This window comes from Lepidochelys kempii, chromosome 25, assembly GCF_965140285.1.
Source record: "Lepidochelys kempii isolate rLepKem1 chromosome 25, rLepKem1.hap1, whole genome shotgun sequence".
NCBI classification, from domain to species: domain Eukaryota; kingdom Metazoa; phylum Chordata; order Testudines; family Cheloniidae; genus Lepidochelys; species Lepidochelys kempii.
Genome location: NC_136404.1, coordinates 14988604 through 15004756, shown reverse-complemented (window position 1 = coordinate 15004756; position 16153 = coordinate 14988604). Strand labels below are relative to the sequence as shown.

Genomic DNA, 16153 nt, shown 5'->3' with positions numbered 1-16153 from the left:
CCCTCGGCTGGGCTAGGATAGGATCCTTTCTCTGCTAACCTTGAGAAAGTCCAGGGACGTTCAGAGGCAGGCAGAGCTGTCCTTGCACCCGTGGAAGGGCAGGGCCCCTTCCCCTTATGAGTTTATTTGCTTAGCTCAGTGGAATCGCATGCAAAATAAAAAGAGACTGAAACTCGATTCACTCTCCCAGGCTAGGGAGCTCTCCAGGAAGCTGGGTGGGGACAGCAGGCATGCAGGAGTGGGGGGAAGACACAGGTGGTCTGACACAGATGACAGCTTCATTCCAACCCAACAGGGCGGGGGCCTTAGCGGCAGGGAGAGAAGTGACCTCAAACCCTCCCCCCTTCATTCCTCCAGGTGTCAAGTCAAAAGAGGGAACAGGCCTGGCCGACCCCCTCCCTTCCCAGTGGTACTGAGTTCAGTTCTCCCTCTCCCCTCCTCCCCAACTAGACGGTGACTAATGGGAGGGGGGAATTAGGGATTGCATCCCCCTTGCCCCTGTGGACGGACACACACACAGACTGACAAGCATGTCCATGTACACACCCAAACAACACGAAGGCAGCTTATTAAAGAGGACCGATCTCCTTGGCCCCCTCACCCCACCCCCAAAATATCTCCACAGTCCAAAGAGCAGCAAGGTCTTAAACAGCCTCAGCTCCAATTCACCAGTCCCAGCCCCATGTGCAGTCAGAGAAACTCTCTAGCTAGTAGTCTCTGAGCACGGAGAGGGATTTGCACTTCCCATCACCCCGCTGGGAGGTAGGGAAGGGCGTCTGAGGCACAAGACAACGTGAGGCAGGGAGGCTCCACCTGGGCCACAAATTGAACCCAGCTCGCCCACGTCCCATTCCGCCCCCTAGACGGGCTCCCCTCCTTTTGCATTGGTCAGGGTGCCTTTGCAGGACCATTCCCACTTGTGCCCAGCCAAGGTGAAGCGCAGGGGCGCGCTCGTTTGCTCCCCTGCAAAGACACAGCAGAGAAGCGAGGCCCGCGCTCTTTGCACTGGTGTACGCCCTGACACAATCCAGGCCACCCCGCCAGCTCCCTGGGGAAGAGAAAGTAGACACTCAGCCGGCCACACGCCGCTCAGCTTCCGTGCGGGAGCTTTGCTCTGGGCCGGACCGCAAACAGCAGCTCCGCCGACCCCCGAAGGCCCAGGCCACCTCCAGTCCAGCAATGAGAGAGGCGTCTCGGCCTGACGGAAGCACACGGGGTTCATTCTGTGTTTATTATCTTTTAAATCATTATTTTTTTATTTTATTTAATACAGGTAACTTAAATGAGGTGATATAACATGAATACCCTCCCCACACACACACCCGCGCACACACCCACGCACACACCGGAGAAGGTTAATGCTTTCCCCCCCCCCCCCCATCATGGTTATTTTTTCCCGTTATAGATTTTTTATTTTTTTTTTTTTTAAAAAACCCCAGGCCAAGGAGGGGATGATGGCAGGAGTGCACACACTGTACAAAATAGTACATTTAAATATTGAATTCAAAATTAAAAAAATAAACACAAAAAACTACAGCAACACGTACAAAGGAAGTTCACAGCTGGGGAAAACAGGATGTGTAATGGTGTCACGTGACCAGAGGGGGCGGGGTCCCGCCACTACTCGGAAAGCGGCCGAGCCAATCAGCTAGCACCGAGGCGCTAGAATAACGGGCCGTGATGCTGAAGGAATGGACGTTACCGAGGACTTGGTTTCTACACCATAGAAAACCGGACGACAGCTCACGGGTGGGGTTCTTGCTACAATTGTGGGGGATAAAGAAAAAGTGGGGGCTGGTGTTTTTATTGGGGGGGGGGCTGGCCGTATCAATACATTTGGGGAGAACGGATTAAAAAAAAAAAACAAAAAAAAAAAAAACAACCCCAAACTCACCAGTGAGTTTAAAAACCAAAAGGACCCAGAATCCGGGGCCAGCTGTGCTCCTGCCTGGATTTCCAGGGCACTGTCGTTCCAGGGTAGCGATGCCACAGTCCCCATCGCCCTCAGACAGACATGCTACTCCGAGACACCCCCTTAGGGACACCCGTATGGGCATTGGTAGAGCCTGCTTCCCCCTCCCCCCCGGCTAAAGAAACAGGGTGGGAAACAGGGCCGCGGGTGGTACCCAGCTAACAGGATACACTAGTGGCAAAGTTGCTTCAAGTTTTTCCTTTCATGGGGCAGGCGGCTGCAGAGGGGAGAGCGCTGGGGGAATACAGCAGTAGAAACCCAGACCAAGACACCTCAGCACGAGCACTTCTAACCCCGGACAAAAGCTCAGGCCCAGAGCAAGACCAAAGGCAAGGGGGTAGCCCCTCCCTGCTGCCTTTCGACTTGGAGAGGGAAATAAAGCTGTGGGAGGTGAGGGAGGGGGGTTTTTGGAAATTAAAAGTACCAACTCCTTTCAGCCCCACTTTGGCCTGAATTAACTCATTCCCCAGTAGCGCCCTTTGTTCTGCAGATAACATTCCAACTCGAGTCCCCTTGGAGGGGGGACAAAATCGAGTTGTTTTCCCAACCCCCACCCACCTCCCCACGCTATCTTCAGCTAACCGTGGTTCAAGGGCTCCTGTCTCCCCAAGTTTGAGTTAATGCTACCAAAAAAAAGGGAAAAACCCCAGAAAAATCCACAGGGACTGCTACTTTCTTTCCCGATTCCCCCCTGCGATCATTCATGTTATTTTAAAGTTTATTTGCATCCATACCACCCAAATTTAAAAAAAAAAAAAAAAAAAAAAGTAAGATGGAAAATTTGATCTCTCCCCTCCACCCCCCACCCCCTTCTTTCCCACCCCTCCCCCAAAACACACAAAAAAGACTTTTACAGACAAAAAACACATCACGTGGGGTTTTCTATTTGCACAGATCTCCTGACGGGGAAGGAAGAAAAAAACAAATGGACAGGAAAAAGGATTTCTACAGTCTAGGCAACACTAGGTCAGTACTGGCTCAGTCAAGTTATTAATGTCTATAAATATTAGCCCCAAGGCCTGCAAACAGCCATTACCAAGTACTGGATTTTATTTTATTTTTTTTTCTTAATTTTCCTTTTTTAAGTTAAAAAAACACACAACCAACAGCTGGGTGGAAAAAAAACCTTCTGAAATTAAAAAGTTGGTCTCTACAGCAGAGGGGAAATCTATTTATTTTACCCTCCCTCTTCCATAGAAAATAAAGCAAGCCACCTTTGCTGCTGCAACGAGTCAGAATTAAGTACACCCACACACACCCACACACACACCAAAAAAACCCAAACAACCAAAATAATTTTTTGTTTAAAAAAAAAAAGAAGGATAGAGCTATTGCATTGTAATTTACAATGCAAAGCAGGGGGTGGGGGTTGAGAATAAACAAACTGGGAGGATGCCCCCAGCATCTCCTCTGAGGGTCCGTAACAGAGATCTCCAAAGCCAGCACAAAGCTGTTACTGGTGGGGGACGGGGGAGAGCTGCCCCGGCACTACTTCACAACTGAGACCTGTAAAGTGCATGTGGGTTCTGCAACCTAACTGTGTGGAGTTGGGACAGGGTTGGATTGGTTTAAAAAAAAAATTAAATTACAAAAAAAAAAAAAACAACCAACAACAGCTGAGCAATGCTACATATAAAGAGGGAAGGAAAAATAAACAGCCCCCAAATTCTGGGATCCCATGTGGCCCAAGCATGCACAGCTGCCCTCTCCATGCCCCCCCCGAAATATATATATATATATATATATATATATAGCGAGCGCCAGGCTCCGAGCCTACAGGGAGCGCTTGCTTGTACTGTGCATGCTTGGGTCTTTCACAGCGAAATGAGCAGCTTTGATAAACCACAGTTCCCCTCTCCCATCCGACGAGCAAGCACTCCGCTCTGCGAAAACGTAGGAAGTCTGGAGCCTGTTGATTCGTCAGACGGACTCCGTTCAGTTTCTCGTGCGTTGGCTTTATTGGTTCGGCGGCGGTGTAAGGCAGGCATGTTAGAGTCCACTTATTATTCAAAACGGGAACAAAACAAAATCCAGTTCGCCAGCTTGAAACTCCAGCGCTTCATCTCCCCGCATCATACGTCTGGGAGAGCTCCCTTCCCCACCCTCATCCCATCCCCTTCCCTCTGAAAAATAAACCAGGAACAAAAATCAAAAGTGGGGCAACCCCTCCACGCTTTTCCAACAGACGTCACCCAGGTCTGCCCCAGGCATCCGGCGAATACAGAGGAGATCCGAGCGATGGGACTGAAGAGACGAGAGTCCTGGCTCTCCCCGGCGGGGTCTGTCCCACCACAGGCCCTGTTCGTTCATATCAGCCTGGGGTGGGGTGGGGCGGGGTGGGGGTGTGTGTGTGTGTCTATGCTACAACAAATTCGGATTTCAGGTCTGCCTTGACTTCAGGCTTCCACACTGAATCCTCGAAGTCTAGGTCCAGGCTGCCTTCGCTAGACACGCTGCTGTTGCTGTTGGTCCGGCTGGACTTGCGATTTGGCAGCCAGTGGTATGGGGCCCGGGCGTCCCGCCGTGCCTTCCGACGCAGCCTCTTCTGCTGCATCAGCAGCTGCAGGCGCTCCACCTTGCAGCGGGTGGCGCGGTTCTCGGTCTGCCGCAGACGGTCACCTGACACCAAAGAGCAATCGGGGGCATGTGTTAGTTTTATGGGTTCACATTTGGAGTCTTGCTTATGTTACCGCAGCTCCCAGGGGCTCCCACCATGATCAGCGCTGTACAGCACATTGCAAAGCCATCAGGGCGGGGGATCTCCCTTGCTAGCTCAATAGATTATTATCCCCATTTTACAGATGAGGAAGGCAGATGCGGAAGTACCCACCCCAGTTTCAGTGGGATTTATGCATGCATCAGCTCCTCAAATGCATAAAGGGGATGGATTCAATGAATAGGGGTCTGGAACAGCTTCTGTATGAGGAGAGATTAATGAGACTGGAACTTTTCAGCTTGGAAAAGAGACGACTGGGGGGGATAGGATAGAGATCTATAAAATCATGACTGGTGTGAAGAAAGTGCATAAAGAAACATTATTTACTCCTTCTCATAACACGAGAACTAGGGGTCACCAAATGAAATTAACAGGCAGCAGATTCTAAAAACAAACAAACAAACAAAAGGAAGTGTTTCTTCACACAACGCAGTCAACCTGTGGAACTCCTTGCCAGAGGATGTTGTGATGGCGAAGACTGTAACAGGTTTCAAAAAGGAGCTAGATAAGTTCATGGAGGACAGGTCCATCAATGGCTATTAGCCAGGGTGGACAAGGATGGTGTCCCTAGCCTGTGTGTGTCAGAAGCTGGAAATGGGCGACAGGGGATGGATCACTTGATGATTCCCTGTTCTGTTCATTCCCTCTGGGGCAGCTGGCATTGGCCACTGTCAGAAGACAGGACACTGGGCTAGACTGACCTTTGGTCTGACCCAGTGTGACCGCTCTTATGTAACTACCGCCCTTCCGCCCCTTTGAAAATACCTGCGGAGGAGAATTGCCCAAATGGCAGAGGTGGGAGTGAAAAACACCTCATGACAATCAAGCATCCCAGTTCGAGAGCACCATTCAACAAAGGATCTACAAGCACTGCGTGAACCAGTAGGCGAGAATTATCCCCTTATCCACAGATGGGGAAACTGAGGCGAGGAGCAGGAACAATTTAAATACTAGACCTGGGAGAGCACTAAAAAGACATGCTAGAGGGAACAATGTTGCCTTTTTTGATCCAATAGGCCTTTTAAAAAGTGTTACAAGGTCATCTGGCAGGTCAGCGGCAGAACTGGGACTAGAACCGAGGAGTCCTGAGTCCCAGCTCCTTGCTACAACCACTGGACGCCATTCCTCTCCCAGGGCTGGGAATAGAACCCAGGAATCCTGGCTCCCAGGCCCCCTGTTCTACTCCCTGGATCCCACCACCTCTGGCAGTCTAAGGAAAGTTCAAATTCTAGCACCTTTCCTACCAGCAGGATCCCAAAGGAGAGGGAGAAGCTGGACCAGGAACTGAGACGGCTTAGGGCAGCAGCTGTGATCAGAAACTCCGGCTGAACTGCCATGCGGTCGGAGGCCATGCACCGAGGACTCCCCTGTCTGGCCATCAGGAGTGATCCCGCCCCAGCGCCAAATGCTTGCTAGCTGCCCCACTCCTAACTGAGTTCCTCTGAACTCCCCCACTCCTTTCAGTCCCTACCCCCCCCCAAAGAATTATTTACCCCTCCCGGAGTACAGGCCAGAAAGCTTCATTCCCAGACATGTCCCAAAATCAACACAAATCTCCCCAATTCACAAGCAGTGTCATGTTTGTTTTATCGCCATGGAAACAGCAGGGGGTTGGGAGAGGAAACATACCCCCTCCCATACACACACCTTCTTCCTTCCTATACCCAAGGATAAATAGAGCATGGTGTGTCTAGGAGGACGGGGGGGGACGGACGACGGACAGCTGGGAAAGGAGAACCATTTTGTACAGGCCCTTCCAGCTCCCAGCATTCCCCCTCTTCCCGGTGACCCACGCAAAGAGCACCCAGTTTGATCCCTAGTTCTGGCTGTACCAGCCCCCCCCCATCTCTGCTTCAGCCCCCCAAAATGCCGCTATCCCGGGCCTCCAAGAGGCGGACAGACAGGAGACCGCACAGCAGTGGGGAAGAGCCTGGATCCACAGCCTGGCCTCAGCAGAGCGGGGAGGGGGCTATTAAGACCCCCTCCTTCCCCCAGGCTGGATCCCGCCTCAAAACAGCTTCCGGGGTGGGGTGGGGGGCGCTACGGCCAGTGCCACCCACACCGGAGAAGGCCCCCCAGTGGAAGAGCCCGAAAAGGGTGGTATGGAGGCCACAGAGAGCATGGAGCAGCTCTGCTTCCGGGGAGGAAGGGGTTGGAAGGAGTGGGCAGGGACGCTGCTCAGGTGCTCTTCCTGCAAAGGGAGAGATTGTGCCGGGGCAGAGGTAGGTTTGCTGGGCATTTTAATGTGGGGGGCTCCCCCTTACTGAGTGGAACAGAAGCCACTGGCTGCTTCCCACCCACTCCTCTGAGCGCCGGGGAGAGGGCGCGCCAGAGAGCGAGCGCCCCGCTTGCTTTAGCAGCGAGTGGGAGGATGAACAATTGCACATTTATAGATATGGGCTTCAGTGCCGGAGAAAGAGGAAAAGAGGATCCCACTCAATAATAAACTTGGCCGTGAAAGCGGCTCTCTCTCCCCCCAGCGCCGGGGGAGGGGAGGGCGCATGTGGCACTAGGTGGGGTGGCGAGAGACAGAGATGGGATTACAGCAGATCGGTTCTGCAGCCTGGCAGACAGGGAACTAGAACCGACGAGGCCCCGAACCACACGGGCTGCGAGCAGACAAGGATGGTCATTGTGTGTGCGCATGGGGGCAGGAAAATGGGCCGGACAGAACCGAGGCACAGAAAATATGGGTTCCCTGTTTCCCCCATTACAAGGAGGGGAATCAGTTCTCCCTGGTCTCTGTGCCTTGGTTTCCCCCCAATCTATGAAGCAGGGGTAGCACTCTTCCAGCTCTAGGGGGAGGGATGTGGCTAGGAGGAGAAGGCTGGACATACTGGTGAGGGGCTCCAAGACTGGATTGTCGGGGCCTGGCGAGAACCTAGAGGCTCCAGAGAGTTAATATTCCTTATCTGTATTGGGGGAGGGCCAGAGGCCCCAGTCCCGTGGTGTTAGGCATTACCCAGACACAACGAGGCTCTCCCGGACCCATGGCATGTCCGATCGCAAGTCATCCACCCCAAACCCCAGATCCAAAGCACACACCTGCTCAGGTTTCTGGGGAGGGGGGTCCCCAGGTGTGATCCATCCCACTTGGCCCCCCCAGCTGTTTTCTGTTGCAGGGTCCTGATAGCAGCTCGGCTAAGAACCAGCGGTGCACAGGGAGATAGCTATGCAAGAGAGCCCCGTGGCAGATGGGGAAGGGGGCCCTGAAATCAGTTCCCCTCAGCTACAGCCACACCAAACCCTCTCCCCTGTAGCTACAGCTAAACTGCCCACTGGCGGCAGCTCTTGCCAGAGCCCTCCCACCAGAGATCCCCTCAGCGCCCCCCTGCAGAGACCCTCTCCAAATGCTACTGATGCCTCAGGCCCCCTTGCCGTCCATGGCTGCATCAGTGGGCGGAAAGGCATGCTCGGCATGCACAAGCCTTAAATAGTTAGGATCCCCTCTAGGGGGAAAGGGAGGAAAAAAATCCCTGCAGAGATACTAGCCCTGTTTGTCTGGCGTGCGAGCCAGCGGGGCGCTGTGGGTAGCCGGCTAAACACAAGCAACAGTGTTGGTTTGTGCCCCTGCCCTCCCCCCCTCGCCCCTTCCCTCCGTGAGAGCTCTCTGAGCGACTTCCCCTGCAGCCAGCAATGCAAAGAGACAGTCTGGGCCAGATCCGTCCTCACACAGCAACGCTACTGTTCCCAGGAGCTCGGGACAGCCGAGTACGTGGCTAGGGGTCACCGGGGCTGGGGTGATTGCTCAGAGAGAAATGGAGAGCTGCCCCCACTCCCTCCAGCCCCTACCCACAGATATGTCAGCTGCAAACATGTCTGAGCCAGGTTCTAACACAGGGCAGAAGGGATTTGCAGGGTGAGGGCGTCTATGAACCTTGTTATTAAACCCCCAGGGTGGAGGAGGTGGAGCATCTGTCTCCCCTCTCTCACACGCTAGAGTTTCACACCCATGCCAGAACCTGTGCCAGATCCTGCACTGGGGCTGAGCAGGCTCTGGAGAAGCCCAGTTAAAAGGGTCCTAGGCCATGATGCAGCTACCAGGCTTTATAGCCCATTTCAGACTGGGCTATAAAGTCCATATAGCCCTATAAAACCCTATATAACCCTTGTCCATCCTGGAAGAAGTTGCTACATCGGGAGCAGGACGAACGGGTGACTACATGTTAAATCTGCCCCATCCCTCCCCCCCTTTTTTTTTGCTGGTCAAACACTATTTCACCTTGTGGCGTAGATGGGACCACTGTCCCTCAGTTGCATGCAGACCCACGCGGATGCCAGCATTTCTATAGAGTGGACAGGTCCTTGGAAACCAGCTCAGCCTCAGAGTAGCACTGCCACCTCTGAGACACAGAAAACCCAGCCAACCCCGAGGGGCCCCCTTAATGTCCGCCACCCTGCTCCTTAGCCCTCCCTGCTGGCGAGCCCCGGCTCTGTCCCGCTTCCCGGGCAAGGTGGTGCCAAGAGGAGCCACCGGGGTTGGGCCGGTTGAGGGCCGAGCACGCAGAATGGGACCCGGCTGTGCTCCCAGCCACGTGACGTGAAAAGCAGCCGCAAGATGGCTGGGTGGCCGTGCAGCACGCAGGCGCCATGGGCCCCAGCGAGAAAGAACCCACCCTACTGTATCTTTTCACCAGCAAGGACAGTGCAAAAGCAGCTGGGGAAGGGGGGGCGGGGGAGAGAAAACGAGAGACTGGGCAGCCCCGAGTCCTCCAGCAGCAGCCATGTTTCAAGATGGCTGCCGTGGCCTAGTTCCCATCCCACCGGGCCTCGCTCAGGCTCTCTGGGAGCGCTTGCACGCGACGTTCGGGCCCCAGCGAGCTCTTGTTTGCATTGGCTGAGAGGCAAAGACCCAGTGGGCGGGAGGGGGGGATGGACGCGAAGAATCACATTTGCACGGCACACCACTATGCGGCCCCCGCCTGGGCTTCAGAAACGCGAGTGACTTCCAGTTTCAGTTCTTTTCTTTAAGCAAATCGTTGCAGAGAAGGAACCTCGGGGCGGCCAGGAGTCCCGGCTCCCTTCCTGCTTCGAGCAGTGCAGGTGTACAAAGGGGAGCGACTGCTGGGGGGGGAGCGGGAGGAGAGACGCTACCTTCCACGCCTGAGCGAGTGCGTCTCAGACACACCCTATCCGCCGAGCCCCTCCCTTCCACCCAGCACCCCCTCCTGCCCCAGTTTCAAACCCCTACTGGGAAGAGGAGAGAGGGCTGTTCCCACAGCCCCCGCCTGTCCCCCCCAACACAGATCATCTCCAGCAGAGAACCAGCCATTTCCTACTCTAACCATTCATGGGGCTTTGCAATGTGTGTGCGTGGGCTTAAAGGGGGTCCCAGAGTCAATAGCTTTACAAAAGCTTCCTCCACCCTTGGGTACCGATGGAGGGTGAATTAAATGGGGTGGGGGGAGGAGTTGGGTTCCCACCCCCCCACAATCACACGCAGAGTTTAAGCAGCACCGATCGGGGGGGCATGGGAAGAGGCTGGAAGCAAGGTGTGCAATGTTATTTCAAAACCAATCAGTGAAAGGTCCATGACCCCTCCCAAACCCTAGGAACGGGGTGGGAGGGGGGGGCAGCTGGAGTCGGCTTCCTGCAGGGCTCAGCACATCTCCAGCCCCTGGAGCAGGGCCTTTGTTGTTGCCTCTCCCCCCCACCGCCTTACCCCCTTCTTTTTCTTCTTCTTCTTCTTCTCCTCTCTCTCTCCCTCCCCCTCAGTTTCTTTTCTGCAGCGCCCACCTCCCTGCGCCGGAGCCAAGTGAACAAACAGAGCGGGGAAGCTGGGGTGGATGGAATGCAGCTTCCCCCCCGGCCCCAGGCTGCTCTGGGGGGTCGATCCCAGCAAGGGGGGCTTGAAAGGACTTTGAGAGGGGCTGCGGGGGGGAGGAAGCAGCATTGCTCCGAGTGGAGGAGGGGAGCTCACCCAGAGAGGCCTCCCCGGGGATGGCGGAAAAGGAGAACGTAGGAAGGGCTGAAGCCAGAGGCTGGGGTTTGCTAGGCAGCCTGCAGCAGTGAGCTTGGGAAGGCAGGATGGAGGGGAAAGGAAAGGAGAATGGAGAGAGATGGAGGGAGCTCATCTGAGGACGACACCCCCCCCGCACCCCTCAGCTCCCCACAGGCAGAGAGAGACCCCGAATCCTGCCCCGGCTCCAGGGCAAGCAGCCGCCAGCATCTGGGCAGCTCGGAAGCTGGTTGGTTGCCACGTCTCATTTCTCTCTCCCCTGCCAAGAGACACTTCCCTATGAGGGAGGGCAGCTGCCCGTCTCACATGCCGGTGACGTCCCCGGGCGCAAGAATCCTGCTAAGCCCTGTTCGGCGGCTCCGGCGTCATGAAAGGAAGAACAAGGAGGGGGCGGGAAGGAAAGAAATTAACTTTCTGGGGATGGGAGGGGGCGGCACAGGGCCCAAAGCTCAAGGTGGATAAAGAGCTGCTCCCTGCAGATAAGTGGAGGCCTCCTACACGCATACCCCAGCCGAGCCCTGCCATGGGAACGGGTGGGCGGGGTAGAGACAGGGCCCTGCCTTACCAGCCGCATACACAGCCTCTTACCAACGCTCTGCCCTTGGAGGGACCTCAAAGCCCTTGGCTGGCAGCGCATGGGTTTGGCCGCAGGAGCCACCCCACCCCCACCCATGTGTGATGTCAGGAAACGGTCCCACACTGGGGGGAAACCGAGGCACAGAGAGGGCGAGCCTCTTGGCCATTGTGAGCCATCAGCGCAGCTCGGAATGGAATCCAGGAGTCCTGACTCCCAGTCTCCTGCTCTAACCACTGGACTCTATTCCACTCCCGGAGCTGGGGATAGAACTCAAGAGTCCTGACTCCCAACCTGTGCTCTGATCACTAGACCCCACTGCCTCCACGCAGGTGCCTGGACAGACTATGCCAATGGCTTGTCTGCGACAGCTGCAAGGCTCATGAACTTCTGCAGAGGTGGCAAACTGGATTGGGGCTGGGGGCACACGTCTGACTTCTAGGATCCTGCGTAATCGAGGGCAGATGCGAAGTCCTATCCAGGCAGATGACTGGCTGGAGTCCACCTAGAAGCACCCCAAAGCTTGGCACCCAGACAGAGGGCTCTGCCCCCAGCTGGGAAAGGGCCCAGGGCGAGGGGTGGAAAGTATATTTTCAAGTCTGCCAGGAAGAAAAAGCAGGATTGTTTTGTGTTGACCCCACACACAAACTCTCCCCCCGACTTCTATTTCTGCAGCATGTCCCCAGCCTACAGCTTCCTCAGGGCCAGGCCAAAAATGCCAAACCAGAGGCCAAGTGCTTTCTTCCCCACCCCTCCCCAACCAGCCTCCCTGGCTCTGAATGGGGCCCTTTGTCTCGCCCTGGATTTAGACGGCAAGTGGAGAAGGGGGTGTGCGTGTGTGGCTGCATTGTAGCCGGAACAGAGGCGAGAGCAGCAGGGGACAGACAGGAGAGATTGGAGGGAAAGAAGGAAGTGGGAGGAGATGGTGGCTTGCTGAATGAGATCAGAGGAAGGGATAAAAATCTTTCTGCACCAAGAATTGCTGGGGGGGGGGGGTGGGCGCAGAGTCACCCCCATTCCAGGAGTCCTCCAAAACCCACGCATGCACACCCCAGGCCAAGTTACCCATTGGTAATGCCACCAATCCGAATGGAGTCACAACGCCGGCACAGAACACGGTTCAACAAACATATAGAACATAAAAAAAACGGCCAGATAATTCTGAGAAGAGTTCAGCCAGCGGCCACAACCGGGGCCAGCGCTTGGTTCCCCCATTTTAAACATCTGAGTAAGTGGGGCAAAAGTTTCCCAAAGGCATTAAGTGCCCCCTGTATACGGAACAGTCCTCAATGTCACCAACTGTGCCAAACAGTGTTGGAGACCTACAATGGGACACGCACGTGTTCCTTCAGAACCATGCCACCAAGCCTCAAGGTCACACCTATGAACACCAACTTATTTATATCACAGCTAACCTGATCAGACTTAGGACCCCTCCCCCCTTAATGGGTGCTGTACACACACACAGGTGTTCGCAGCCCCTGCCCTTGAAGAGCTTCCACAATCCTTAGCCAAGATTCTCACAAGTAACTAGAGATTTTTGGGGTGTCCCCCGCCTTCTGACAGGGGACACCTAGTGGCTAGGGCACAACAGTGGGATTCAGGAGACCTGGATTCTATTCCCAGCTCTGCCATGGCCCTGCTGGGTAACCATGGGCAAGACTCTGGGCCTCAGTTTCCCCATCTCTGAAGGGTAGGGGGAGATCATAAAACCGACATCCTTTGTTAGGCACTCTGAGATCTACGGATTAAAAGTGCTAGGTAGTATAACAGAGGGGCCTGATTTGCAAAGGGTACTTTTTGAAGATCAGACCATGTTGGAGTCCCAAAATTCACCAGTGAAAATCTTGGCTCTTCATTTTAAGTCTTAGGTTTTAAAATTTTATTTTATTTTCAATGCCAGGACTAGTTTCCCCATCCCCCTGAGTCCAATTCACCAAACAGGAAGCAAAATTGACAGTCTCTTCTTTCGGTGACATTATTTGGCAGCTTTTAGAACCCCATTTGAGTAATCAGCCAACTATAGCCCCTGCCCATTGAATGGGTTAACACAAGCCCTGTGGTTTTCTACATTAACTCACTGGGGCACACACACCCCCTACTAGGGTTGAAGGGGAAAGGTAAACACACAGATAAGAAACAGGTAATAGGTTTGCAAATTCCTCAGGGAATCACTGAGCGCCTTGCATGCCTTAACTGCATGGATGAGATGCAAATTGGGGGCAAAGAGATTTTTCTTTTCTTTTCTTTTTTTTTTTTTTTTAAAGAGGAGAGAAACTTGCACATTAAATGCATAGCCCCCAGCTTGCCCACTGGAGGGTGAGAGCATTGATACTGGGTCCCTCCAATGGGGCGATTCTGCATCACTCCAAATCAGTATGTAGCCAAGAAAGCATAGGCATGACAGTACATTTTAATAGGCAAATCACAAGCAGAGGACCTAAAGATAATAGCATTGTAAGATCGTCAGGGCAGGGACCTTCCATTTCTATAGGGCCAGACCCTCACTGGTATTTTGGCCCCTAGCTTCCATTGAAATCAAGGAATTAGGACCCTAAACACCTTTGAGCATGTGGGCTATTGTGCCTAGCACACGGTGTAAACAGAGCGCCCTATCACACACCCAGCCCCCCCAAGTCAATCAACAGCCTCCATTGGTTTAATTATTCTGCTGTTAAGCCTTCTGCAGTCTTTACAGACACTGGGGGGGGTCCTATGCGAAGAGGCTTTTGGAACAAGATGGCAAAGGGCCAGTCATTAAAATAAATAAATAAGCAAACAAACAGGCTCTTTACTCTGCAGCAGAGGGTGGAGTCTGAGCACAGGCAGCTCTACCAGGGGAGTTAACCCTTGGCTAGAAGTGCTGGGGTTTCACCCAGAACCAGGCTCAATCTCTCGGCCTTCTTTCGGCGAAGGGCAAATCGTGGTACTTGGGAACACTCGGCTTTTCACCCTCCCCCTTCGCTGCCCCCCCTTCCCCGCCAGTTGGCTGGAAGCCCCATCAGGACAGTTACAGAACAAAGAGGCAGACGGAACCGGATACACAGAGGAAGTGAATCGGAGCAAGCAAATCCCAGCTAGGGACCCAGCCTCCTTCCTTCCCACCCCATCACCCACACTTCCTCTGTCGTCAGCAGGGGCCCTGCAGCCCATCAAGAACCTAGGCCTGGGGAGAAAGAAATGCAAAAGCCCCCCCCCACTCCTCCTTCTGAGCGCCGCACTAAGATGATCAGCAGAACCATCCTCCTGCCTCTGATGGCCTTTAACTTTCACTCAGCTGCGCCTCTGTCCACACACCACTGAAATCAATGGGGTGCCAGGACCCAGCCAGCACTCTCAGCATCACACCTGTCTTGGGCCCGTGGTGGGCCTGGTCCAGCCTAGTTGCCATGGACATGTCACAGCTTCCCCAACAACGAGGCCTGCGGCGAGCGGCAAAGCCATAGCTCAGCCAACAGGGACAAGCAAACAGCCACAGGGCCACATGCGGGGGTCACGGGGCGGGACTCACCACTGGGCTTGCACATCCTGATTTGGCTCTGGCACTGGACCACGGAGTGCAGGGGCTGCGAGGCCATGGCGGTCGCGGACGTCAGTTTCTCTGAGGTAGTTTTGCTGGCGGGGTCCGGGGAGGGCGGGGGCGAGGAGGGGGCGCACTGCGTCTGGCACCGCAGCTGCGTCAGGGACTGAGGCATGCCCTGGTAGTGCCGCGTGGCGCTCAGGAGGTCATTGAGGATCTGAAGGATGGTGCCGATATCACGCCGGGGCCGCCCGCTGCTGTCCTGGCAGTTGGGGTGCAAAGTGCCTGCAGGGGAGAAGAGTCAGGGGGAGGGGGAGGAAAAGGGTCAGGGGGGATGCGTCATGCCAGGCTGCCTGTAGGGGATGCTTGGGGGGCAGTAGCTGAGCCCTACCCTTGGCACACTCTGTCCCACCCCTCAGTGGCTCCCCATAAGCATCTTTGTGTTCTGGGGCAGGTCACAGTGCAGGGCCCTGGGTCGAGGGGGTCAATGCACTGAATCTCCCAGGAAGGCTGGCAGCCAAAGCTGGCACAAGCCCCCATCCCAGGCAGGATGCTGAGGTAGGAAGAGACGCATCAAACTCAGCTCTCATTAGCCACCAAAAGTTGCCCTCACTTGGCAACAGCTTCTGGTTACCACGCCAACCAACCTGGGCCTTGGTCCAGCCCTGGTTCTCCCCTCCCCATTGTTCTGCACAAGCAGCGTGAAAAAAAGACAGTCTCCAATTCCCCAGCCACACACACCGGTGCTTGCCAATGGCATCGCACCGGAACTGGTGAGAGGAGAATCGAGCCCACAGTTCCCTGGGCTCTCAACGTACCGGAGAAGGTCCCTGAGAAGACCCCAGGAGCGTGGTTAACGAAGCTCTCTATGACTGCGCCAGGCTTGCGGGATCGGCTTGTTGGGGCTGGGTTGCTGCTGGCAGAATTGTTACTCCGGGTGCTACAGTCCACCTGGCAAGTGGCAGGAAAGAGAGACGCTTATTAACCATTAGAAGCAAACAGACACTAATGGACCTGAAGGCTCCCACTAACCTGCAGCCACAGGGGCAGACCCTAGGTTGACGGGTGGCTGGGGGAAAAAGTCCCACATCCAAACTCCAAAGTTGCAATCTTATTTCCTTGGCCAGCATAAGGCATGAGGTTTCCCTCAACCCTTTGGGACAAGGCAGTACCCACACCCACGCAGGGCGATCCCATAATCATCATTGTCCCTCGATCTTAACTAGTGCTTGTCACCCACAGATCTCAAAGCACTTTACAAAGGAGGGCAGCATCATTATCCCCATTTTACAGATGGGGAAACTGAGGTACAGGGCACTGAAGCAACTTGCTCACCCAGCAGTGGCAGAGCCAGGAACAGAACCCAGATCTTCTGCATGCCAGTCCAATGCTATATCAACTAGGCCATGCAG

The 16153-nt window shown here is 54.7% G+C and overlaps 1 protein-coding gene across 3 annotated transcripts in view; it reads right to left on the bottom strand.

Moving 5' to 3' along the window:
- Positions 1–2834: 2834 nt before the first annotated feature.
- Positions 2835–16153, bottom strand: part of MIDN (midnolin) — a 31867-nt gene continuing 18548 nt past the window's right edge. For all 3 annotated transcript variants that reach the window (XM_073324260.2, XM_073324262.2, XM_073324261.2), the window contains exons 6-8: positions 15560–15692; positions 14733–15026; positions 2835–4591 (exon numbers count right to left, since the gene is read on the bottom strand). In XM_073324260.2, coding sequence (XP_073180361.1) covers positions 4329–4591; positions 14733–15026; positions 15560–15692 — 690 coding nt within the window. In that variant the 3' untranslated portion in view covers positions 2835–4328. The remainder of the gene's footprint in view (positions 4592–14732; positions 15027–15559; positions 15693–16153) is intronic.